The 25012-nt window shown below is 53.0% G+C and overlaps 10 protein-coding genes across 10 annotated transcripts; 6 read left to right on the top strand and 4 right to left on the bottom strand.

Annotated features, from left to right (window-relative positions):
• Nucleotides 1-382: 382 nt before the first annotated feature.
• Nucleotides 383-2218, top strand: PFLUO_LOCUS3975 (uncharacterized protein; the record flags this gene model as incomplete). The annotated part of the gene is made up of 1 exon (XM_073781279.1): nucleotides 383-2218. The coding sequence occupies one exon, from the start codon at nucleotides 383-385 to the stop codon at nucleotides 2216-2218; it is 1836 nt and encodes a 611-aa protein (XP_073638050.1).
• A 231-nt stretch (nucleotides 2219-2449) lies between these two features.
• On the top strand, nucleotides 2450-3352 carry PFLUO_LOCUS3974 (uncharacterized protein; the record flags this gene model as incomplete). Its single annotated transcript, XM_073781278.1, has 5 exons — nucleotides 2450-2486; nucleotides 2544-2622; nucleotides 2680-2720; nucleotides 2791-2918; nucleotides 2969-3352. The coding sequence occupies 5 exons, from the start codon at nucleotides 2450-2452 to the stop codon at nucleotides 3350-3352; spliced, it is 669 nt and encodes a 222-aa protein (XP_073638049.1).
• Nucleotides 3353-3468: 116 nt separating this feature from the next.
• On the top strand, nucleotides 3469-5058 carry PFLUO_LOCUS3973 (uncharacterized protein; the record flags this gene model as incomplete). The annotated part of the gene is made up of 3 exons (XM_073781276.1): nucleotides 3469-4022; nucleotides 4085-4729; nucleotides 4779-5058. The coding sequence occupies 3 exons, from the start codon at nucleotides 3469-3471 to the stop codon at nucleotides 5056-5058; spliced, it is 1479 nt and encodes a 492-aa protein (XP_073638048.1).
• Nucleotides 5059-7223: 2165 nt separating this feature from the next.
• Nucleotides 7224-8217, top strand: PFLUO_LOCUS3972 (uncharacterized protein; the record flags this gene model as incomplete). Its single annotated transcript, XM_073781275.1, has 2 exons — nucleotides 7224-7271; nucleotides 7327-8217. 2 exons carry the CDS (start codon nucleotides 7224-7226, stop codon nucleotides 8215-8217), a joined length of 939 nt encoding a protein of 312 aa, XP_073638047.1.
• Nucleotides 8218-8599: 382 nt separating this feature from the next.
• Nucleotides 8600-9793, top strand: PFLUO_LOCUS3971 (uncharacterized protein; the record flags this gene model as incomplete). Its single annotated transcript, XM_073781274.1, has 4 exons — nucleotides 8600-8638; nucleotides 8698-9034; nucleotides 9129-9307; nucleotides 9377-9793. 4 exons carry the CDS (start codon nucleotides 8600-8602, stop codon nucleotides 9791-9793), a joined length of 972 nt encoding a protein of 323 aa, XP_073638046.1.
• A 2152-nt stretch (nucleotides 9794-11945) lies between these two features.
• PFLUO_LOCUS3970 (uncharacterized protein) lies at nucleotides 11946-13171 on the bottom strand (the record flags this gene model as incomplete). Its single annotated transcript, XM_073781273.1, has 5 exons — nucleotides 11946-12436; nucleotides 12490-12603; nucleotides 12657-12803; nucleotides 12876-12954; nucleotides 13013-13171. The coding sequence occupies 5 exons, from the start codon at nucleotides 13169-13171 to the stop codon at nucleotides 11946-11948; spliced, it is 990 nt and encodes a 329-aa protein (XP_073638045.1).
• Nucleotides 13172-13803: 632 nt separating this feature from the next.
• On the bottom strand, nucleotides 13804-15590 carry PFLUO_LOCUS3969 (hexose transporter hxt5; the record flags this gene model as incomplete). Its single annotated transcript, XM_073781272.1, has 3 exons — nucleotides 13804-15156; nucleotides 15211-15326; nucleotides 15383-15590. The coding sequence occupies 3 exons, from the start codon at nucleotides 15588-15590 to the stop codon at nucleotides 13804-13806; spliced, it is 1677 nt and encodes a 558-aa protein (XP_073638044.1).
• Nucleotides 15591-18169: 2579 nt separating this feature from the next.
• Nucleotides 18170-20422, bottom strand: PFLUO_LOCUS3968 (Nucleolar GTP-binding protein 1; the record flags this gene model as incomplete). Its single annotated transcript, XM_073781271.1, has 5 exons — nucleotides 18170-18211; nucleotides 18264-19957; nucleotides 20014-20115; nucleotides 20227-20335; nucleotides 20402-20422. 5 exons carry the CDS (start codon nucleotides 20420-20422, stop codon nucleotides 18170-18172), a joined length of 1968 nt encoding a protein of 655 aa, XP_073638043.1.
• A 456-nt stretch (nucleotides 20423-20878) lies between these two features.
• PFLUO_LOCUS3967 (uncharacterized protein) lies at nucleotides 20879-21874 on the bottom strand (the record flags this gene model as incomplete). Its single annotated transcript, XM_073781270.1, has 3 exons — nucleotides 20879-20905; nucleotides 20959-21411; nucleotides 21482-21874. 3 exons carry the CDS (start codon nucleotides 21872-21874, stop codon nucleotides 20879-20881), a joined length of 873 nt encoding a protein of 290 aa, XP_073638042.1.
• Nucleotides 21875-22744: 870 nt separating this feature from the next.
• On the top strand, nucleotides 22745-24972 carry PFLUO_LOCUS3966 (mitochondrial; the record flags this gene model as incomplete). Its single annotated transcript, XM_073781269.1, has 3 exons — nucleotides 22745-22789; nucleotides 22846-22971; nucleotides 23026-24972. 3 exons carry the CDS (start codon nucleotides 22745-22747, stop codon nucleotides 24970-24972), a joined length of 2118 nt encoding a protein of 705 aa, XP_073638041.1.
• Between the last annotated feature and the right edge of the window lie 40 nt (nucleotides 24973-25012).

Below are 25012 nucleotides of genomic sequence, written 5' to 3'. Positions count from 1 at the left end.
GATAATATTCGTGCTGATTTGATTAGGAATAAAAAGGAGAAGAGAAGGGAATTATTGCCCCGAGTGCCTCGACTCAAACCAGGGAGAATTTGGTCGAATTGGTTCGCCACCGCCATCAACTAACAACGTGGAGGGTGGATGCATGCCGAGGCTTGGTTCGGTTGTGTTGGGTGGGGCTTGGCTTTTTTTTCTCCTTACAATTCTTCTACTACTATATGAATGATTGTTCCTCTTTTGCGATTCTGTCATGTTGATCCTTTTTCCCGTTTCATTTGCGCAGCATTCATTCTTGCGCTGCGATCGTCGACCCAGAGTGGGCCGTACCTTGATCGCATCGATTGATGATTAAGCGCAACAACGTCAAAGAAGCTCTTTGACAAACATGGCGACTCTTACCGCTGGGGATGAAGCCTCTCTGCCATCCAGAATCCCCTTTTGGCGGTTAATCTTCGACCAAAAAGTGATCACCGACCAAGTCGCCAGCCACCCATACGCCGGCTCAGGCACGGAAGATGATCCATACGTCGTCGTCTGGATCCCCGGCGACGCACGCAACCCTATGAACTTTGGCACCCTCAAGAAATGGTCCATCACGATCCTCGTCTCGTTCGTCACGCTCGCCGTGGCCCTGGTCTCCTCCGCCTTCTCGGGCGGCATGGGCCAGATCGTCGAGCACTTTGGCGTCGCCGAGGAAATCGTCTTGCTCGGCGTGTCGCTGTTCGTGCTGGGGTTCGCTATCGGGCCTCTCATCTGGGCGCCGCTTAGCGAGATCTTTGGCCGTCGCCATATTTTTACTTTCAGCTTTGCCTTCCTGACGGCGTTCAATGCCGGCGCCGCGGGCGCGACGAATATCCAGACGTTGATTATCCTGCGGTTCTTGGCGGGCTGTTTTGGGTCTTCACCTTTTGGGAATGCCGGTGGGACGATCGCGGACATGTTTCCTGCGTCGCAGCGTGGCATCGCGATTAGTTTCTTTGCCGCGGCGCCGTTCCTGGGTCCGACCATTGGTCCTATTATCGGCGGGTTTCTTGCGACGGGGGCTGGATGGCGCTGGGTGGAAGGTTTCCTGGCTGCTTTCTCTGGTGCACTCTGGCTGTGCATCATCTTCTTGCTCCCAGAGACCTATGCGCCCGTTCTGCTGCGCCGACGAGCCGAGAAATTGTCTGAAATGACAGGCAATGTGTACCGCAGCAAGCTTGATATCGAGCGTGGCCCGGTCCCGCTGGGAAAGACGCTCCGAACCGCACTCTCTCGTCCCTGGATCTTGCTGTTCCGCGAACCTATCGTGTTTCTGCTCTCCATGTACATGGCCATCATCTACGGCACCCTATACATGCTCTTCGCAGCATATCCAATCGTCTTCCAGGAAGTGCGTGGCTGGAGCGAGGGCGTTGGCGGCCTGGCCTTCTTGGGAATTCTTGTGGGAATGGTCGTAGCCGTCATCTACACCTTCCCCGAAAACATGCGCTACGCCAAAAAATGCAGCGAGACCACCGATCGACTCGCGCCCGAGCTCCGCCTCCCACCCAGCATGGTCGGCGGCATTGCCCTGCCTATCGGATTATTCTGGTTCGCGTGGACCAACTCCGCATCCGTCCACTGGATGGTCTCCATCGCCGCCGGAGCGCCGTTCGGGTTCGGCATGGTTCTCGTCTTCCTCAGCGTGTTCAACTACCTCATCGATTCATACACCATCTTTGCCGCATCAGTGCTAGCAGCCAACTCCGCGGTGCGGTCTTTGTTCGGCGCCGCATTCCCGCTGTTCACAACATACATGTACTCCAACCTCGGCATCCACTGGGCGTCATCGATCCCAGCATTCCTCTCTCTCATCTGCGTGCCCTTCCCATTCATCTTCTACAAATACGGAGCCCAGATTCGTCAGCGGTGCACCTTCGCCGCTGAGGCCGACGCGTTCATGCGTCGGCTGGCAGAGCAGAACCTGGCTGAGGTTGAGCGCGAGGACGCCGAGCTGGAGGAGGATGAGAAGGAGCCTGAAAACGCGGCTGTGGAAGATGACGCGCCAAGCTCTGTGGATAGCGAGAGTATTTCTACTGTGCCCTCGCGCAACATCCGCCGGTATGCCTCAAGGGCATCGCGCCAATCGGGTCGGTCGATGCATCGCACGCCGACGGCGACACAGTACGAGGAGAGTCCATTTGATTTGGATCTGGTGAATACGCGCCAGTCGGCGATTAGTGGAACTGGCAAGAATTAGCCGAAAACATGCATAACGATATAGACGTACACATTTCATAGGCATAATATAATAATCGATAATAATCGCTAAATTCCATGCGATGTAGTTGCCCCGGAATGCTTGATCACTCATCATCAGCCTCGGTTCGTCCCCACCTCGGGCCACTTGCCAAGCGTTTAAACACCCCAGACCTGCAGACAGCTAGCTTTTTTTAACCTCCATTGCTCGCTGCCAGCTTCAAGAATCACCATGGCAGGCTCTAAGATTGACGCCTACGTGGACTGCGGTAGGGCCGACCAAAAAGGGACCAGCGAAGCACCGCTGATTAATGAATGAATGACAGTCTCACCCTATTCGTACTACGCCACGCTGTATCTGCGACGCAATCGCAAGGCGCTAGAGTCGCATGGCGTGGAAATCGAGTATGTCTTCCTCTCTCTCGTCGTTTATGTATAATCAAAACTAATATTTCGTGCCAGATTCCATCCCGTCTTCTTGGGCGGCATCAATGTCGGATCCGGTCAGTCCTCACTCCGATCGATCCACCCCTGTCCGATCCGGTCTGGTCTGACGGAAACCACTCACATCAGGGAATAAACCGCCGTGGACACTACCCGCCAAAGCGGCGCACTCGAAATTCGACTCGGCGCGGGCGTGTAAATACTTCGGGGTGCCGCCCATCAAGCCGCCCGATTTTTTCCCGATTCTTTCGATCATGGTGAGGTGCCTTTGTCAGAACCATACGGGGTTATACTGATCCAATTGTAGCCCCAACGCTGCATGATCTATCTCAAGCGCAACTACCCGCGCGAACGCTTCGAGACCACATTCCTATCTCTCTGGGAAGCGATGTTCTACAAAGGAATTGACATCAGCAAGCCCGAGGCCATGGCAGAGCTGCTGCAGGGCCATCAGTATTCGGAGCAGGAGATCCAATCGATTTTGAAGGCGGCATCCAGTCCCGAGTATAAGCAGGCCCTGACCGATAACACGCAGGCGGCGCTAGAGAAAGGCGCCTACGGGGCCCCGTGGTTCTGGGTGCGCAACGCACAGGGCAAGGAAGAGCCCTTCTTCGGCAGTGATCGGTTTGCGTACATGTGGCAGTATCTAGGATTGCCCTTTGACGATGTCACGATTAAAGCCCGTCTCTAGTCCGTCTCGCCTTCCCTTCCCAATCGGGCAGGTGCTCGGCTTCCTTTTCTTCCAGTCTCTTCCGTCTCATCTCATTCCTGTACATTTCTTCTGATGCAATAAAATAACACATAAATATGGACTCTCACGTCGTCTTGTTCCTTACCAATGCCGAGCTCAGCCAAGCCAATGTCCATCTCGCCGTCGCCTACGAGCTGCTCCTGCGACCCGGCTACGACGTGCACATTGCCTCCTTCGAGCCGCTGCGCGACGAAGTCGACATGCTCAACGCCGCCATCGCCACGCTGACCCCCACATCGCCAGCCAATTCGGCCACTTTCCATCGTCTCGCCGGTGCGACCTTGAAAGAGGCCTTTGCGCAGCATCCGGAGCTGGCGGCCGAGCACCTGCGCGCCCCCGGCTTTGGCATTCGTGCCACGGCCGCGTACAAGGGCTTGATTCCCGTGACCCTCGCGCTGTGGGATAACGGTGCCGATTACTTGACCATCTACCACAGCTGTGTCGGGGCTATCCAGCAGGCCAGACCTACTCTCATCGCCGTCGATCCGTTTCTCGCGCCAGGTATCGATGCTTGCCAGGTTACCAACTCGCGCTTCTGTCTTCTCAGCCCGAATACCTTTCTTGAACATATCCCGTCTCTGCGGTTGACCAAGCCGTGGAAGTATCCGCAGTACATACTTTCGGTCCTCGTTGGTCTGTCATGTAGACACATTGCTAACTGACTGCCGACAGGATCAACTCGGGGTTCCCCTTCCCCGTTCCCTTAAAGCTCATCCTGCCAAATATCTACCTTCTCATCCGCCTCATCTTCGCGCTTCGATCGGCGCCGGTCTGCAAGAGCCTGGAGCAGTTTCGCAACGCCAATGGCATCCCCGGGCCCACGCCGTCGTTGCTGAACACTCAGCTGCGCAGGGTTCCCTGCCTGCTCCCATCGCGCCGGGACACAGACTTTCCATGCTCGATTCCCTCGAACTTCACCTGCTGCGGGCCCATCCTGCGCCCATACCGTCCGATCACCGAAGAAAACCCAACACTGGCTACCTGGCTGGCGCGCCAGTCGACTGTTCTTGTCAACATGGGGTCGCACGTTACCTGGACTCCATTGGAGACGGCTCGGTTTGCAGCGGGTCTGAAGACATTGCTTGCTCACCGGGCAGATATCCAAGTCCTGTGGAAGCTAGCGCGCGCGTTTCCAGACGGACAGCTTCTCAGCCAACATTCGATGGAGGGACTGGAGACCATTGTGAAATTCATCCAGAATGACCGAGTCAAAGTGCTTTCCTGGCTGCCCGTGGAGCCGATTTCGGTCCTACAGAGCGGGCGCGTTGTATGCATGGTGCATCACGGAGGATCCAACTCGTACCACGAGGCTATCCGGTGAGTGGAACAGTTCATTCTGACCCAGCTCCCTGACCTCACCCTCCAGAGCCGGCGTCCCGCATGTCATCCTCCCAGTCTGGCTCGACACGTACGACTTTGCTGCGCGAGTGGAATGGCTCGGCATTGGGGTCTGGGGAAGTCATCGGACTGCACCAATTGTCGATAGTGGGGACCTCGGAGCGGCCCTGATGCGAGTGATGGCCAGCAGCGAGTCGGCTGGTATGATGCAGCGAGCTCAACGGATCGCCAACGGATTGGGCACGGAGGGTCGCGTTGTGGCTTGTGAGAAGATAGTGGAGATGGTGAGCAAGACGCTCGGGAAGTGAACGAACAGTATTGATTATCAATCCGGTGAGACTCGGGTTCGGGACGGGGATGATTACGATTCATGGTGTTATTGTTAGCCCTAACTAGCTTTTTGTCTCTCGTGGCTCAATCGCTGCTTATGTGGTTTCGTTCCCAGTCGCACCCGAGACCGAGATTGATTTTGGCCGCAGCTCAGTAGTTTTCGAATCAGTGATACCTCCACACTCTTACGACTGCTAATCGAAACCACCGCTCTGTAAATCCGACAGTAATAGTCCTGGTTTTACCAATTTGATGAGTCGTCACAATACGGAATACAAAGCCATAGTTAACTAGTAAGTTATACTTCTATGTATTCTCAATCACGTCTCTTTGCCAATTAGTGCCAACCATCTAGATTGTAATTCCCAGAACCCTCCACTAGGGGTTGGAGAGTCCCTTGTGCTCGAGCGGTCCATCAAGCCAGCAGAGTAAATTCGCCATTTATCCCACATAAAAACACCAAGGCGTCGATAAGGCCGCACATCCTGCAAGCCGGTGACGATGGGTCGGCTTTGTAAACGTAATTTGCTGATTAACCGAAACATCACTGACTGTATGGTCGGTTTGTGAAGGAAGTTTGAAGAGCGATGCCCGGCTTTATCGGCCTCCGGATCGTCCGGCTCTAGCGGCGGAAACCAAATCGTCGGGGATTTCGAAGAGCGTTGCGAAGCTGTATAAGCCTCCGCGTCTTCTGGCACTGGCGGCGAACCCCAAACTGAATAGTCTATGGCATGATGGGGAAGTTCAAAAGATGTGAAAAGAGGCATCGGTGTCTCCGGTGGGAGATCCCAGCGAGCCTGGGAGGGTTCCTCCTGTCCTTGTCCCACAGATCCGTATGATGCCTGCAGTCCCAAATCTGCCAGAATCGCCGCGACGGACCAAATTTCTTCAATACGGCAATCAAGAAGCCCGTTTGAATTGACTAGATCGTTCCAGGAGGCGTATGGATCAAGTCTGTCGATCGATTTAGAGAACCAGTCCCAACCTCCCAGTTTCTGAGTGCTGCCCACAGAGGTAGTGTGACCGTGTGCGACTTTCTGAAGGTCGGAGTAGTGTCGGAGATGCCACAAAGCCCGGTAAACACGATACTCTTCGGTCCAAGAGGGGGGCGTTTCTAAATTCGGTACTTGGCCCGTGAAAGTGTGCGAACTAGCCGAATAGGTTTCAACCGCCGTGCAAAAGTTCCGTTGCATAGTAAACAAGCAGGCGCAAGCAAGACGCTGGAGTTGCGCTGCGGTTCTTACCATCTGTAACAGGGCTGAACTGCTCATATAGCAAGATGTGGGCATGACCAAGTTCTCGCATGTGAGATGAATGTAGTCGTCGATACTACCACAGCAAGCTGATTGGTTATGGAGGAGAGCAACTTGGCGGAATGTTTTCTGAATATCAGGCATTGCTGTCAGGGTGGTTGATGCAATCAAGTCATCCAAGAGAACCACGCAAGGGTCGGCCTGGAAGACGGCCTTGACTTGCGCTGAGACTAAGAAGAGACTTTCTAAGCCGATAAAATCCGGGGTATACTGAATGATGCTTCGGATGATCTCGGCCGGGAGTCGTTGAAACGGATCCATGATTACTGTAAGATTCTCGCGCATATTTGATATCGTAGGCTTGCTGCATTCGGCTTCCTCGGCCATCGGAGACTTGATGAAAGTTTAGCCTTCTATCATATCACTCCGGGCCACGTTATGTGACTAACTAACCTTGGATAATCCTCGCTGATGCGCAAGGAATCGGGGAGGATCCTGAAAGCCCCTGGTTGCGGCACAGGAAGAGAAGGTGGGTCAATAGCAATTTCGGGTTAAATACATTATTCGAGTGTCTCACGGACGTTTTGTAAGATACAGATACGATTCTAGGAAGTGGTCTGGAGATCCGTCGAAGGCCATATCTAGTTACATGTTGTATATTTTGGATTTATTATTTAGGCTTCGGGAATCAAGTCGTCGTAAGATCGTGGTGAAATGACTGTGTAAATAGTTCATAGATACCTCCAATGTTCTTCCATGATCGGAACGCCGGATAAGAACTGAACCCGGTTATCGTTGACCCCACGCTGCCCCACGTCGGGTGCTTGTTGGTCTTGTTCTTCTTCTCCTGCACTTCCGCTCTTCTTCAACTAAAACTACTCACCATAACAATGGCTGGAACTCGCGTCGCATGGATCGGCCTCGGCAACATCGGCCGGGTAAGAGCCTACCTCTCTACGCTAACAACCTTGGACTAACCCGTACCCCAACTAGGGCATGAGCACCAACATCGCCCAGAAAGGCCCTCAATCCTCGCTGATCTTGTACAACCGCACCACGGCGAAAGCAACAGCACATGCTCAGACACTAGGCGGTAAGGCGACCGTCGCAAACACGCTGTTGGAAGCCGTGCAAGGCGGCGACCTGATTTTCATCTGCGTTGGCGACGACGCGGCCCTGAACCAGATCGTCTCGACAATCGTGGAGGACAAGTCTCTCGACCTCTCCGCCAAAACATTCATCGACTGCTCCACTGTTCACCCTGATACCTCGCGCGCAACCGAAAAGACCTTCACCTCGCGGGGCGCGGGCTTCGTCGCATGCCCCGTCTTCGGAGCCCCCAACATGGCCGATGCAGGGCAGCTACTCGTCGTACCAGCGGGCAAACAGTCCGATATAACCAAAGCACGACCATTTTTCGACGGCGTAACCGCTAAAAAGACAATCGACCTATCCTCCGGCACGGGATCTGACATCGATGTCAGCCGGGCACTGACCCTGAAGGTGTTGGGAAATACATTCATCCTCAACACCGTCGGCGTGCTAGCCGAAACCCTCGTTGCAGCTGAAGCATCAGGGCTGGGAGTTGAGCCGCTGAAAGAGTGGATTGACGAGTTCTCTCCCGGGCCTTTTTCTAAGTATGCGGGCCGCATGGTGAGTGGTGATTATTATCAGCGTGAGGAGCCGCTGTTTGCGGTTGATCTGGCGCGAAAGGATCTGAGGCATGCGAAGGATTTGGCACAGCAGGGTGGGCAGCGGATGCGGAATGTTGAGGTTACGGATCATTTTTTGGAAGGGGTTAAGGAGGAGCGCGGGGAGAAGGGGGATGTTGCGGCTGTTTACGGGGCGGCGAGGAAGGAGGCTGGGTTGGGGTTTGGTAATTAGAGGCTTTTTCCAGATAATGCTTGTAATTGCATTTAGTACTCCGTTCCTAGAATTAGAATTGAGGGTTGGATACATTACGTCGGTGCTTGCCGGAGAGTATCAAGCTCCGAGCCGTTCACCCCCAGTCAAGGACGGTGCTTCATTACCCCCAAGGGTTACCTATCCTTGCCATTATCATTCGGCTTCGCATCTTCGCAGCTCTCTTAAAACCGGGGTTGATTTTTCTTTGTAATTGGAGTCAGACAACAGCCACCCTTAGTCCGTGGGAGACGGGCATCTGTTATGTCCGCTTAATCCCGAGCCTGATCGATATAAGAATGGAACAAGGGAAACAGCTCCATACTTATCTCAGACAACCTCACAATATTCAATACACAATACAATGGCACCTAACCGCATCACCAAAGTCGCGATTACAGGCGTACGTCCACCCCTCCCTCCCTTCTTCAATCCGACTTATACTAACCAACTCACCAAAAGGCCGGCGGAAACATCGGCAGCAGCCTCACAGAAGGCCTCCTCAACAATGGCAAACACACCATCACGGCACTAACCCGCGCCGACAGCCAGAGCAAGCTACCCGATGGCGTTATTGCCAAGAAAGTTGACTACAACGACATCACCTCCCTCGTCGAAGCCCTAACCGGCCAAGATGCGCTCATCATCACCCTGAACGGGTACACGCCCCAGGAAGTCCACACGAATCTGATCCACGCCGCCGGTCAGGCGAGCGTGAAGTGGATTCTGCCCAATGAGTGGTCGCCCGATACGGCCAATAAGGAGATGGCGAAAGATGTGTTTGTTTTCCAGCCTCACGGTGAGTGAACTAGCCAGTTTCTTATATACGTCTTATACTACTGGGTATTGGCTACGGTATAGCTTCAATGTTGCTAATTGATGGTATCTTCTAGAGGGTATCCGTCAGTTGATTGTGGATCTCGGCAAGAGCTCGTATATTGCTCTGTCAACGGGCTTTTGGTATGAATGGAGTCTGGCCATCCCCACGGCGTATGGTCTGGATTTCGCCAACCGATCCGTGACCTTCTTTGACGAGGGAGAGACGAAGATCTCAACCTCGACGTGGCCACAGGTGTGTTTTGTTGCCCCCCAGAATCCCTTCGCTTTCCACATTGTCTCATTTAACGAAATAAATCATCAGGTTGGTCGCGCCGTCGCCTCCATCCTCAGTCTCCCTATCACACCCGAAGAACCAAACCCGAAAGCAAGCCTCGAGAACCTAAAGAACAAGCTCCTTTACATGCCTTCTTTCACCGTTAGCCAGAGGGAGATGTTCGAGTCCGCGCTACGGGTGACGGGGACGAAGGAGTCAGACTGGACGATCAGCAAGGAGTCTGCTCAGGAGCGCTTTACGAATGCAATTAAGGAGATGCATGAGGGGAACAATGCGGGTTTCGTGAAGATGCTTTATACCCGTGTCTTTTATCCTGATGGCTCGGGGGACACTGAGAATAGTAAGGGGACGGTCAATGCTTTGCTGGGCTTGCCAAAGGAAGATTTGGATGTGGCGACCAAGGCCGCGGAGGTAAGGTCGAGGACGCATCCTTTTGGTGCCTAAGTGATGTGGTTAATGCATCGTGAATGTTTGTGTTTGCCTGGGTTCTTTGTTTGTAATAGGGGTTTGCCTATGGTTCCACGCAGAGGTTTGGATTGTTTGTCTTTCCTAGGCTAGGTATATAAACAAGCACCTTCGCCCTTTCCCTCTTTCCTCCTTCGCCCTCCAACTTGATCCTCTTCCGCCACCCTCAATATATACACAAGCCTCAGACCTTACCCACATTCTTCAATATATTACTCCCCCAAGATCCCACTGCCACGAATGAAGGAAGGCCTTCAGACAGTTGTACGGGCACGCGGCAACGTTTATGACGCAAAGACCGCTCTCATCTTCCATCTTCTACTTTGAAAGTGACGATACGGGTACGAAAAAGGACATTGACACAGTAGAGGAGTGAGTACTTCATGCAATATAAATATTTCCATTGATACTAACAATGCCTAAAGCATGAAACGCTTCAAACGTTCCTGGACGAAATTAACTCGATGAACGGGCAGGATTACGAGTGGAAGGTCACTGGAATTTGGTCATTAATTCTAAACCATTTTCAGCCAAGCTGACCGATAGCAATGGTCATCGAGTACCGACAAAGGATTCGGTCTCTTCTTTAAGGACACCTGCAACGAGGGAGGGTCCCTTCTTCCGCCTACGCGGGTTGAGATGGCCTACTACCTAGCGTGGGGGAGCCCGCGCCTTTATTACCTACTGTCGATCCTTCGCGACCAGAATTTCCTCTTCGACACGCCGGCGGAAAATGCCCCGAAGATGATCATATTCACTCACGGGCCAGCCAGCACGTGACTGGTCCAGATGTTCTTCCACGCTCTTTCACTCGGCTCCGCCTCTATCACGGCAGACATGGATGAGGGCAGTCGCGCCGAGGAATTCAAACGTTTTCCTTCAGAATGTCCTCGGTACCCATCGACGTCGGGACCTGGGCGCAGCCCGTGGACTCCCTCATTGCGATGTTGCGCCTTGAATCTCCTGCATTCTTCAATATCCTGGAGCTGTTCATCGGATGCGGTTCGACAAACTCGTTATTGAACAACAATCCCTATTGGTTCATCACGCAGCTCACTGAGAAGAGGAGCCCTTCTAGCAGCTGAAAACATCAGCTTAGGGCAAAGCCTTCGGCCATGGGGGTTAAGTCAATGCATTAGGCTGCGCAGAAGTATGGCCTCAAGCGGCAGATCAGAGAGTTAAGATCGTTTGACATGAGTCTTTAGCTTTATGCTTCTGGCGTATTCTCATACTCCTCACCTTCTTTCGCGATTGATATTGTTTCGGCAGGACGGACGGCGGTATATCGAGGAGGGCCGCTTCGACACTTTCTCATTTATGGGCTGCTCTGGAGATGAAGATGGCACACGAAGACGACATTAACTTGGAGCAAATACTCCTCTCCAAGAATCTGGTATTCCACTTACAATGAAGCCTCTTTCAATTTTGCCCTAACTGGGAAAACCGACGGATTGTCCACGAGACGCTGGTCCTTTCGGCACTTGTTTCGCCTGGACCTGTCCGTTAAAGTTCTAATCCCAGGCCCTGTTTACCCCACATCTCCGGACTGGGACATAACGGTTGATATTTCAGATGGTCCTATCCGTGAGTCGACATCCCATATAGAGCCTCGACAACGCCTTGCCACACGAGATGGATCAGCATTCCAACCTGGGCCCAAGGACAGGCCGGCCAACCTCCATCAGCCTGATATCATGTCGGACGGCTCGATGCCGCACGAACATGCAGCTACTGCGCTGGAGGCTGTCACCAAGAGCATCGACTGCAATGAAGGTAGTTCGCCTGTGTGGTACTGTCCATGTCAGTCTTTCCCTTATCTCTTCCTCATCTCCGCGTTTTGAATGCCCGCCATCTACTCATTGTCTAGTCCTCCACTTGTTGGTCGTGATCCTATATGCTAATCATCAAGTTATGGTCTTAGGAAGGATCTAGCTGATCGCAGTCGTTCGCATATCATCGATCATAAATTCTAATGCCGCAACCATGAAGGAATATTATCTGGTTCCAGTTACAGATAAAGTCACACTTTGTTAAACTATCAAAGAAACCTCGAGACTCTTCTGGTTCGATAATTGATCAGACGTTATGTCTGTGTCACGAGTTTGATTTTCCAATTCGAGTAGCCAGTATTCTAATGACCAACCATAGCCTGATACACGGGAGCATATCTGTTACCATGAGGCTTAGCAGCATCAATAATTTTCCGCATTTCCTGCTTATCCTCCTTCGTCAACTCAATATCACGAGAAGCCCAATTCTCCTCTAGGCGACTAGCTTTGGTGGTACCCGCAATGGGGATCAGTCCCTGAGAAGCAACCCAGGCGAGTGCGATTTGACTAATCTTGCAGCCCTTGCGAGCTGCCAGCTTTTTGATTTCGTCCACAATTGCTCGATTCTTATAGAAGTTCTCGCCTTGGAATTTGGGGGAATTGCGGCGGAAGTCATCGGCCGCGAAGTCGTCGGGAGAGTCGTACTGGAACTTATCGACTAGCCAGCCGTGTCCGAGTGGGCTGTAGGCGACGAAGGCGACGCCTAGTTCCTTGGCTGTATCGATCAGGTCGTCTGTCTCGTGGACTGTCTCGAAGGCCGAGTATTCGGCTTGGATGGCATCAATCTTGGCGACTATTTCCGATCTGTGAGTAGGGACTTGCTAAGCGATCAAGGGTGACACTTACTCGAGTTTGCCTTACGGAGCGTAGCAGCAGAAGACTCTGAAAGTCCAATGTACTTCGTCTTCCCTGCTTTGCGAATCTCATCAAGTGCAGGGATGGATTCCGTGAGAGGCGTGTCTAAAGAAAGAAATAAGCCAAGCGAACATAAACCTTATTAAGACCGAACATACTGGGATCTATCCGGTGGAGATAATAAAGATCGGGAGTAAATCCAAGCCTCTCAATAGTGCCTTCGATGTACTCCTTAATATGTGCAGCAGAGTTGGTGACCGTAAATCCGCCTTCTCCAAAGACGTTGAACCCACACTTCGAGGCAACTGTCGACGATGATGGTCAGCAAATTGGAAGAGAAAAAAAAGTGAAAGCAAACTGAGGACTCCGTAACCCACTGAAAATCTTGTCGCGAACGTTGTGCTTTCTGATAAAGTCTCCCAGCAACTTCTCGTTGACACCGGCTTGGTAGACAACCTGTCCCAGGTCAGATTCTGTGATCAGATTCCTCCAGAGCCATCAAATATCAACTCACAGCAGTATCCCAGAATGTACACCCGAGCTCAATTGCCTTCAGCAGTACCGGTTCGGCTTCCTCAAAGCTAAGATTGCTACCCAAAGCAAAGCTCAGTCCCATTGCACCGAAGCCTGGCGATGGGACATCGATGTCACCAAAGGGGAGCGTCTTGACCATATTTGCTGTTTAAAAGGTTGTCTAAGATGAATTGAGAGGGGGTTTGATTACAGTGACAACAAGGACTGCGATATTGCTCGATTTATAGAAAGTTGGAATGAGTAGTGGTGGTCGGGGTTAAGGTGGGTTAATAGTAGTGGGTCCGTCATCATGCTTAAATACGCCTGTGCAACTCTTAACTCCGCTAGCCTGCAGGTGGCGATCTGTGATCAACTTTACAGTACGCTAATTAGGGCTGGTCACCAATCGCGAAAATCAAGACCAAGCATCTCATTAGGCATTTCGTGGCTTTGATGGCAGCATATTGTACATGCTTGTGTCGGCCTGCCCGAAGATTATCCGTTTGTCAGCTTGGACCATCTCGAACCTGGCCGGCTAGACGGATTTCGGTGCAATTGACCATTCGCCCCATTCGGCAGAAGGAGGTGGATACTTCTGATTATTTATGCCGAGAAAGGTTCTTAAACATTTGCAATTCAATGCTGATTCAAATCAAGTGCCCGATGCGAACAAGGTAGATAGCAAGAGTAAAATATGCACACAAAGATCATAAGACTACAAATTAATAATAACACCACATGCCAGCTTATGCTTCTCACTTTTGAGGGGTATTCTTCCATTACACCATTTCTTTACTCCTGAATCTCCGTTGTCTGATCATGGTGCTCACCGGCATTTCCATCCTTGGGCGACTCCTCGGTAGCCGGGCCATGGAGATCGTTAACGATCCCCTCAGGGGGCACCCAGCTGGCGCTCTTCCAGGGCTTCACGTTGAGGACATACATGGTGTCGACCTCCTCGAGAGTACGGCCCTTAGTCTCGCACACAAAGAAGAAGACAACCAAGATGGCAGCGAAGCAGCACGCGGCGAAGACGTAGCCGTAGCGGAAGTCAATGGAGCTGGAGATGAACGGAGTGAAGAAGGAGATGAGGAAGTTCCAGGTCCAGTTGGCCGCAGTCGCGACACCCATGCAGACGGCGCGGTAGCGGAACGGGTACATCTCGCCACAGATCGCCCAGACGATGGGGCCCCAGGTGGTGGCGAAGCCGACGATGAAGAAGCAGGTGAACACGATCATCGTGACACCGGCTGCGTGCGACTCCGGGTGGTAGTGGAGAACCTCGTGGCCCACGGAGGCCCAGATCATGAAGCAGATGAACATCCACGCGGCACCCACCATCAGACACTTGCGACGGCCGTAGTGCTCAACCGCGTACAGACCGGGAATGGTCATGCCGAAGTTGACGGCACCAAGGATGATCTGCGTCACGTACGAGTTGGACAGACCGACGCCCTGGAAGATGCTGGTTCCATAATAGAAGATGAAGTTGGCACCGGTCAGCTGCTGCAGGGACTGCAGAGCGATTCCCAGAACTGTGCGGTAGAACATGCGAGGACCAGTGAAGATCTCGTGCCAGGCAGCCTTTCCACTGGCGAGCTCCTCATCCAGCTTCAGCTTCATGTCCTGCATCTCCTGGAGAACAACGCGGTGGTTGGTCGGAACACCGTAGAGCTTGCTCATGACGGTGCGGGCCTCCTCAACGCGGCCGTGGCTGTAGGCATAACGAGGAGACTCGGGGAGGAAGAGAGTGCCGAGACCCAGGATCAGAGGCCAGGCAAAGCCGATGCCCATGGTGATGCGCCATGAGGCAGTGGACTTGATGCTCTCGGTACCGAAGTTGACCAAGTACGAGATGAAGATGCCGAAGGCGACGAACAGCTGGAAGGCGCTGACCATGGCGCCGCGGACCTGACGGGGCGCAGACTCGCTCTGGTACATGGGCACCACGCTGGACAGAGCGCCCACGCCCAGACCGGCCACCCAACGACCCAGGGCAATCTGGTACCACTTGTCAACGGTAGCGATCTGGATGACAATACCGACAATGTGGATCAGAGCCCAGAAGGAAATCGAAAACTTGCGGCCGATACGGTCAGCAATGGGAGCAGCGACAAGAGCACCGATCATAGTTCCGATAGACAACTGTGGAAATAGTCAGTATGAGATCATGGTGTCTTTCGGGGGTTGTGCACATACCAGCCCAACAATGAGGCCATTCCGAACGTTGCTGAAGGCATACTCGCCAGTCGCGGGATTGTACTGGGCGAAACGCTGCTTGAAGTCCACCATGGTGGTGAAACCAGAGATTTGACCTGAGCATTACATTAGTTAAAAAAGCCACTTGTTGGAAAATCACGTTGTAACTGACCAGTGGAGTATCCGAAGATGAAACCACCCATGGAGACACACAGGCCGAGGATAAACGACCGCCAGGTCAAGTACTTGACAGGGCTGTCGTCAATGGTAATTTCATCCTTCTCGAGGACCGAGTCGGCACGAGGAGGAGTAGGCGCCTGGGAGGAGAAGGGCGATGACTCCACGGCCTTAGACCGGCTGAACATGCCTCCAATGCCCATGATGAAGAGACTGTTGTGATTGTATTAAGGGCAGGGACGGAGGGGAAAGGAGATAAAAAAAATCAAAGAAGGAGAGAGAAAGAGGGGGTGGGCAGTCAAGTAACATTAAATACGCCGTCAACAGAGACCCGTATCCCCCCTTGGGGTACCATGGCAAGCGAAATGGGGGCCCGGATCTTGTTGTCCCACGTTTTTGGGCCCGGAATGGGGCGGACGAAATTTCAGGGACCTCATGACTTGATAGAGAAGGTGTATGTGTGTGTAGTTCAGTGCTTCGTTTGCAGTGGAGAATGGGTGGGCCAGGCGATGGCGGACTAGAAACGGAAGTATGAACTTCAGGATTTTGTTTTGAATTCACTTGTAAGACATTGGGAGCGGCAACATTCTCTTGTGTTGCCTCTATTTGTTGATTGTTTACAGCATTGTTCTGTGAGCATCGGGCAAATGCTTGCAGTTGTGTCACGGGGAAAACAGGCAACGGTGTATGTGGTGTGGTGTCGCGTGCAATGATCAGCCGAGCTTCTTTGCCACCTTCTAGAAAACTACGCAGACTAGTTAAGTGTTGGGTCGGTCTAGCTGCAAACCAGGCAAAGTGGAAACAGGGGCCGTGGGTTCCATGAACTTCATCACAGTCGATGACGGGCATAAGTATCACACAATTGACATAATTCCTAGCCGGCTCTGGTGCCGAAGACGAGCCGGAAGACAAATTTCAGGAAGGATTTTCCCAGACCTTGATCCCTGTGAGAAGGCTGGCCGCTGAAACCGTTGGTGGGTTGAGCATGAAAAAAAAAATCTGATTACTTGCAGTGGGTCGCAAACGTGGATTCTTCAGTGCCGCTCGAACAGATTTAGAGATGTGCTCATCGTCATCAACGCTTGAGGCGGCCTGCTTTCAGCAAAAAACCATCGTTGTTGATCTACAAATTAGGAATGTGCCCTAATTGCCCAATCGTGGGCAAGCCACCACTTTATAGAAAACCGCCTCGCTCACCAACTGCAATCTTTTGAAACGAAGCTGAAAAGATAGCCCTCGAGAACTATCAAGGACCCACTACCGGTGAAGCTCACTCGGACATCTCCCGTCGGGCAGAGATTTGTTGTCGATCTGTTTTGTTGGGATAGGCTCTCGGGGATCCACAGGAGACCCATTCGGCACACCGAATGCGTAGGCCAGTTTTCCCGATGTGCTCCCGAAGCCGACTCGGCTTCGGGATCGACGTACCGTGTCCGACCATTACTGAGGATGGCTGGCTGACGATCGTACGACGGGAACTGCTTTCTTTAATATTTTGAGCGGGCGCGTACCTAAGGCTAGCATTCCTCACATCCCCCCTTGTTTATTTTTAGACTGACAAAAGAATTGTAAACATGCCAGTTGAAAGCAAAAACATTCTTGATCGATCGGCATCCCTGGATTCTCGGGATCGTGTCTTAGGTTTCAGGCTAGGGAGAGCCCTAATCAAGGACTGAGGGACCCCTGAGGGGCCCGCTTCGGTGGACGCCTCTGCCGCGATGTGCGGTGAGCTGGCTTAGGAAACGCTGCCAACGCCGTCGCTATTCTCAACGAGTAGTGGAAATTTTTTTGATGAAGCTATGTGGGTCGGGATCCAGCGGTACTGCTAACAGATCGAGCGTTGGCGTCCGGCAACATCTGTAAAAATGGAAATAGGCGCATCGAGGTCCAATCATGATCCTCGTACTTCTCGTCGCTTGTCGTGAAGATTTGGTCTGTTGGGTTTTCGGTGAGCTCGAAGATGAGTTCTCGGTCGAAGCCGGAAGGGCGATGCCGTGCGTAGTCTCTGCACGAGATTTTACTGACGCCAGCTACATTGTATAGAAGTTTATTCCGATAATTTGAAGATTTAGGTCTGTCCGAGCTGGCCTGCTTCATGTGCAGGCAAAATTTCATACCTATATCCTCGTAGTTGATACAAGAAATCCTCAGCAGAAGTGAAGTCCGTTGGCTCAGTTCTCTACTGCCTGATGTATACTTGATGAACCCAGAACCTTTGTGGAAGTGTTCCGTTCAGTCGAAAATTGAAACACCCCCTGAGTTTCCATGTGTCCGACAGCCCAGCCTAGACCACGCAGCGGCTCAGCCATGATGCTACACGGGGTCTATGTCCTCGTGTCCGGCCATAACGACTTCGAAACACGGAGAAGACTTAATTAAACCATGGTTAAACACTGTCACTAGATTTGAATTCCCATGTGGAGCCCTGCATGACTCGAGATATATACCAGTTACAGTCCACTCAGTAGTACAAGGTGCTAAGGTGGTATTCACGCAGGTGACTATAAGCAGAATTTAAACATCCAAAAACACATCAATATTCATCTGTATTGGTAGTGGTATATGCTTGTAACAACAACATCATCAAGTCAATCACTTTTAACACACTTGACATAAACAATCCTCCAGAAATGGTCTAGATGCTGATCCACTAGACAATCAATCGCACGTCGAACGAATGATGGGAAGGAAGGAAAAGAACGCCCGACACCATTTTGCACCCGTACCAAAAAAAGAATGATTAAGAATGGGGTCCACAACAATACCCTCAACGGAGTCTGCTTTAACGGCGCTGAGTCTTGCCCATTCCGCGCTTTCCAGCGAACTGTACACAATGTTAGTAAAATATGGCAACTGACGGGGAAAAAAAAACATACCAAATGCTTGGCCAGCGAGACGGTCGTGTGTCGATCGGCCTCACCCTGTCGGGCCATGCGGTTCATCTTCTTCTGGCCCAGCTTGTACAGACGCTCGGCCTTGGTGCGAGCAGTCGTGTCCGTGACACCGTCATCACGGCGGTTCGTAGCAGCCTGGCTGCGGGCGCGGCTCTTAGCACGAGCGATGGCCTGGCGCGGGTCATCGAGATCCATAGCGTCGTCGTTACCGGGTTCGCTGCGGGTAGTGGTTCGGCCACGAGGCTGGCTCTGGGAGCGGGCGCGCGCACCGACGGTATCGACGTCGTAGCCGGCCGAGTCCAGAGCGGTCTCCATCTCAGACAGCTTCTTAGACTTGGCACTGCGGGGGATGGCGGCGCGGTTCTTGAGCGATTTGCGCATCTTGGCTTCGTTGCGCATCAGAACGCGCTTCTCGCGGATCAGGTCGGCCTTCATGCGGATGTCGGCGTCCTCGGCATCCTCCACGCTCTCATCAGACTCGTAGTAGCCGTCTGCCTCGAGCTTCTCCTCCTCCTCTTCAAGAGCAGCCAGTTTGGACTCGATGTCCGGGTCCACGAAATCGTAGATGTTCTTGCCGTTCCACACCTCGGGGATCTTGTCGTGCTTCCACTCGTCGTCGGCGAGCGTGTAGTCGCGGTGCATATCGAAGTTGTACACGCCCGCACCACCGTTCTCCTCTTCGATGTCACGCTCGAGCCTCTTCCGGTTGGGGTCACTCTTGTCGTATTTCTTGAGATTCTTCACAGCCTCGGGGATGAAAGTCTCACGCTGGACACCACCCAGGGGCTGGGCAACATGAATCCGGGAGAGCACATCACCCAGCCGACCGCCAGGATTGGCTCCGGAGTTGCTGGTCCCGGACTTGAGCTTCTGCGCCACACGCTCGGCGAGAAGTTTGTCACAGGCAGCGTTCTTCACAGTAGTCACTCCTTCGGTAGTAGTGCACGATACCTCCAGCATCTCGACATCACCCGACTTGAGAATCTCCTGCAGCTGCTCCTGGTACTCAGGCTCAAGATCCTCGGGGCGGCGAACATCAATCTTGTTGACCACAATGTAGACGATCTTGTTGGCGAACAGGGGCTTGATGCTGTGGAAGAGCTTGATCTGGTCTCCAACCGAGTATCCGCACTGCTCCGAAAGATCCATGAAGTACAGGATAGCGGACCGAAGATGGGCGACCGCGGTGATGGACTGCATTTCAATGGTGTTCATTTCCTCCAGCGGGTGATCCAAAATTCCGGGAGTATCGATGGCCTGGAAACGCAAGTATTTGTAGTCAAAGTGGCCAACGAATAGACTCTTGGTGGTGAAAGCGTAGGGCTGGACATCGACATCCGCGCGGGTGATGCTGCGCAAAAAGCTCGACTTTCCGACATTGGGGTACCCGCAAATCAAGAGAGTGCGAGTGTTGGGGTCAATCGAGGGCAGACGACCCAAATGTTGACGGACCTGTTCCAGATAGACGAGCGGGTCCTTCAGGCGACGGCAGATGGTGGCCATGCGACCCAGGGCAGCGCGCTTGAGCTGCTTGCACTGGAACAGCGACTGCGCATATTTAATGAGGCGAACGTAGTCGCGAGAGACGGTTTCAATCAAGTGTTTGGCAGTTGAAACCTGGCCGAGTGCAATTCGGAAGTGGTCGGCATCGTAGAGGGTGTTCATCAAATCCTTGTCTATGGGCGGCATTAGACCCCGCTCGCAAATTTGATCAAAGTGACTGCCAACTTACGGAAAGGATGGATATCCTGCAACCGAGGGAATCCATCGAGGATAGAGGTGAATTTCTCGCCAAATGTTTCCTGGGTGTATTTGACTTTTCTGGTGTAAAAACCTGAGAAAAAAAAAATTCGGTCAGTGATGGGACTTTATCGATAACCTCGTCTGATAGCCATTTTTTTTCTCTTCTGGTCGCCTTGAACGCCACACACGATCGGAATCATACCTCTGATACGACTGATCTTGAAACCAGCACGGATCTGCGTCGGCAGCTGGCGCTGGGTCCGGCTGAGGACGATATCGAGGAATTCCTGGCTCGTAGGCACAGGCGCAATCTAATCGGCGGTGAAAAAACACACATTAGTTGTTTGTTGTGGGAGGAAGAAAAGTCCCAAACTCACGTCCTTCCAAGTAGTCTTCATAATGGGCCACGAATCAGTCTGTCCTGCACGACGACTCGAGAATCCCAGCTGGTGACAAAAAGGTTGATGGGGTTTTCGTTTTCTCCACGAAAAAAATTGTTACCGGCCCTTTTCTGCCGGGCGGCGAGCACCCGCGGGATTGGGTGGCATAGGCGAGCACGTGATCTACAGTCTACCGACAGGAAGCCCTACATGAAACACGTACTAGTAGTCATGTACATCGCATTGTTGATGGTACACAAGCCATTTGTGACCGATTCGGGACTGTCATGATATAAGACCCGATTGAATGGCCGACACAATCCCCGCCCCACAAGAAACTCCGTTGCTTTTCTCGAACCCGTGTAGGACCCAACCCGAAGATGACCATAAACACGTAATAGGGGGACATGGAAAGCATGACAAGACAAAAAGGAAAACCGACAGAAAGAGAAATGCCAAAAACCAACCACCATTCTACTGCTCATTCCCGAGCTCCAAGACCTGTTGCAAATGTTAGGGCAAGGTATTGAAAAGGTTCCGCATAGGTTTCTTACCAGATCAACCCATCCGCCGCCGCCGAATTGGCACTTGCTCGCGCCGTGCGACACGAAACCAAACGACTCGTAGAATGGAATCAGGTGATCGTGAGCGATGATGGCAATGCGGTCGGCAATCTGGGCTTCGCGGATCCGGTGGATATACGACTTCAGGAGGGTGCTGCCGACCTGCTTGCCCTGGTGATCCGGGAGCACGGCCAACGAATGGATGGCGATGGTGCTGCCGCCCTCCTCATGGCCAACCGCGTGGCCATGCTGAAAGCTCCAACGCTCGTTCCGCCAGTTGTCCGGCAGGCACATCGCCCGATCCGTCACTAAAGGCTCCGAGGTCCGAGTGGCGATGATGTGTCCGACAAGGGTAGCGCGAGGCTTGGGCTGCCCTTCACCAATGATGGGAAGGGTGAAAAGCCCCAGGCTGAGTTCGGGGCACCGGCTGAGACGGTAGACGAACTATGGGGAAAGACAGCATTAGCAAGAGGGTTTCTTTTATGGTGATAATCCGCCGTCCGATGGTTCATACCTTGTCACGCGAGCAACGCTCATTCTCCGGGAACGCATTCTCCACCTCCGCACAATCCTCGACATTGGATACCGAAAGAAGTTGAACGAACGGGTGCAGCTCATCCAGCTTGGTGCGATGGTGTGTCGGCGGGCGGCGGAGCCAGTATGGGAACTCGTTGGCATCGTCCTGATCAACTGCGACGTAGTCCTCATCCACCCCTTCGTCATCCTCATCGTCATCGAGCGGGAAACCGTTGGATAGCGCAATTCCCGCGCGACTCATGATCCGCGAGAGGTCATTGTTGTTGTTGGTATTCGGCAGCGAATAGTCGTCTGCATTCGACAAGGGCTTCAGGCCGTTGTTGTCCGGACCCGGCATGGACTCCGAGGGCCGCTCGCTAGGATCAGACATGTTCGTTGACGTTGAGAAAGCAACCGGCGTGATAGATGAATTGGCAATTTGTGCGTGGTACTAGGCCAAAAGCGCACGCCCACAATGAAATGGAAAGGGCAGGGGGGGTGCTCGGGATCGGTGGCGTCAAGCGGGATGCAAATTAATCTAGAGCGGTGGAGATCAGCAATGCAGGCGATAAGACAATATGTTTTCGCCGGGGGCACAAGATAACAGAGCAAGTAGTGATGATCTGAGATCCTCAATGATTCCCAGTGGTCCTTGGTGGGGGGTTATTTTCCTCCCCAGGACCGGTCGTCGATAAGAATCTGCGCCAGCGAAGTGTGCTCGCGCCGGAGGGGGAGCAGGGGGCGAGAAAGGGGCGCGTCAAGGAGAGTAGACGCCGGGAAAACACTTACAGTCTCGTTTCTGGCCAAACAGGGAATCGGGGCGACCAGGGCAGGGGTGTTGCGCAGGGCGAAAGTTGGAGAGAATTTGATGAGTGAATCTCGGCGAGGGAAACTGAAGTGGCGGGGAGCGTTCCCGGCCATGTACCACGGACCGGGCAGTACTACCTTACCGTTGGAGTTCCCTTAGTCCGCCAAGTACCCTGTCCGTACCAGTGACTTGCCTACCAGAATACCACCGATCCCCGATGTCGATCGCCCAGGATTCTAGAAAACCTCAAATTCGAAAGTCTCAGCAGAAGAAGTAGGGCAGTTTGACAGCCAATAAGAGAGCTCGTAGAGATGATCAGCGACCATATTCCTCATACATCGGGTGGATAAGAAGAACCGAGGCGGTGGCGGCTTGGGCTGACTCACTCTGCCTCCGACTTGAAGAGTCCCTGCGCACTCTGGTCCCTGACATGAAGGGTGGACAAGCTGGAAAATGAGCTCTCGGACACTGGGCTGGCCGCGGACAGCTTTGCGGACGGTGAGCCTCACAGGACCCTGAATCCGAGGCTCCCACTGACTGGTTTCCCTCGATAGGTCTCCCGTCCCAATGACCCCGCGACGCGCCCGCCTCTACAGCGACCCCAGTTCGCCGAATTCTCAGGTGCTAGCACAAAGCAGGATCGGCTAGGCCACCGGGCAAAAGAGAAGCTGCTCGACAGGGTATGTGTGGAGGTCGCTGCACGGCAATGGAGCTTCAATTGCTAATTTTCACAGGAATTCTTCCTCAGTTTATTGAGCTCTGCCTCGACCAAACGAGAGGCCAGATCGTACCTCTCTCGTTTCAAAGAAAAGCCCTCCAAGTCCGGACAGAAACCCTCTAAAGAATCCGAGAAGGCATCTCCTCCAGCTTCACTACCATCCGGCGTGAACCTCGGCTCATTCTATGGCGCTTCAAGGGCAGTTTACGATAGCCCCGTGTTCCGGCAAGATACCACACCGGCTCCACAGGGGCAAGAATACTCTGAAAGGGTTCACTTGGCTCTAGTCAAGATCACTGCGCCTCAATCGCTAGAGGACGAGGTCGTGGATGGAGTGGCCAAGACCTTGTCGCAGCTTATCCGTCTGGGGATGGCATGCTGCCTTGTGGTCGATCCGGGGAAGTTTGACGATGCTTCTGCGGTACGACAAGTGACTGTGGAGCAAGCGAATCGGATCTCGGCAGCAATTGATTCGCAGCCCGACTCAAACTCCTTCCGGCTGGATTCGGCGTTATCCATATCAGATACTGGCAATCTCAGTCTTTTGTCTCGCAAGGCGCTGCTAAACCCCCTTCGAGATGGACGTGTTCTCATCGTTACACCTATTGCATATACGGAAGATGAGCCTAGAGCCGTCCCGGTGTCGGCCGATGATGTTGTGCTTGCCTTGACCAAAGATTTCGCGGGCCTGTCAACAAATCCAGACCCGGATGAAAACCCGACAGTCACCGCGGAGAGAATTAAACGTCTTCAGAAAGAGGTTTCGCTAGACCGCGTGATTATTTTGGATCCTCTCGGGGGCATTCCAGCTTTCCATGGCCCGCAGATGTCTCATGTGTTCATCAACATGGAGCAGGAGTTTGACGTGCTTGAGGACGAACTGCTTCAGCACATCGATACAGCTTCTGCGCAAGGTACACAGTCGATATCTTCGATGAGTCCTGGGGCCACGTCCTCAATTATCAACAGCAATCCATTTTCGAAATTCGTGAATAACGAGGTTGTTTCCGCCCTGCCAGAACACTCGGGCCACTTACCCGGAGTAGAGACAGTGGAAAGAGCGCTTAGTGGACACCTCAAGAATCTCCGACTATCCCAGCAGGCCCTTGCAATGCTCCCATCTGCGTCTTCCGGCATCATCACCTCCCCACAGGAGGTTGCCCACTCGGCCTGTCCGCGCCAGCCAACTGCAGCGGACTTCTCAGTCGTCGGCACCCGACGCCAACGAAACCCCCTCATTCACAACCTTCTCACTGACAAGCCTCTACTCTCGTCCTCTCTCCCGCCGCGCCGACGCGGTGTGGCCAATGGTGGTGGGCCCAGCGCAATCAATCCCATCTCATCGCATACAACCGTCGCCAAGCGCGGTATGCCTCTCACCATTCTCCCCAATCCCCGCGTTCAGGTATGGACCGCACAGAGCCAGCCACGCCTACAACTAAACGACCCATCCATCGACCTACCTCGACTAGTACATCTGATCGAAGATTCCTTTGACCGGAAACTAGATGTACAGAAATACTTAGAACGAGTTAACGACCGCATCGCCGGCCTCATAATCGCCGGCGAATACGAAGGCGGCGCAATCCTAACCTGGGAAACACCGCCTGACGTCCCCGACGATGGCAGCGAAGCCAGTCTGTCCCGCATGGTTCCATACCTAGACAAATTCGCCGTCCTGAAACGCAGCCAGGGCGCCGGTGGCGTCGCAGATGTCCTCTTTAACGCTATGGTGCGCACCTGCTTCCCGAATGGGGTGTGCTGGCGCAGTCGAAAGGATAATCCAGTGAACAAATGGTATTTTGAACGCTCGTGCGGCACTTGGAAACTGGCGGATAGCAATTGGACTATGTTTTGGACAACGCAGGGGTTGACAGAAGACTCGCAGCGGTTTCAGGACTATGAGGGTGTTTGTCGGATGATTCAGCCTAGTTGGGCGGATAACAAAGGTGTTGTTGATTGATCTGCCCGATGTACATATTGGAAAGAAATGTCGCAGTAAC

This window comes from Penicillium psychrofluorescens (assembly GCF_964197705.1).
Source record: "Penicillium psychrofluorescens genome assembly, chromosome: 2".
In the NCBI taxonomy this organism is placed as follows: Eukaryota; Fungi; Ascomycota; class Eurotiomycetes; order Eurotiales; family Aspergillaceae; genus Penicillium; species Penicillium psychrofluorescens.
This window is presented reverse-complemented; position numbering and strand designations above follow the sequence as displayed.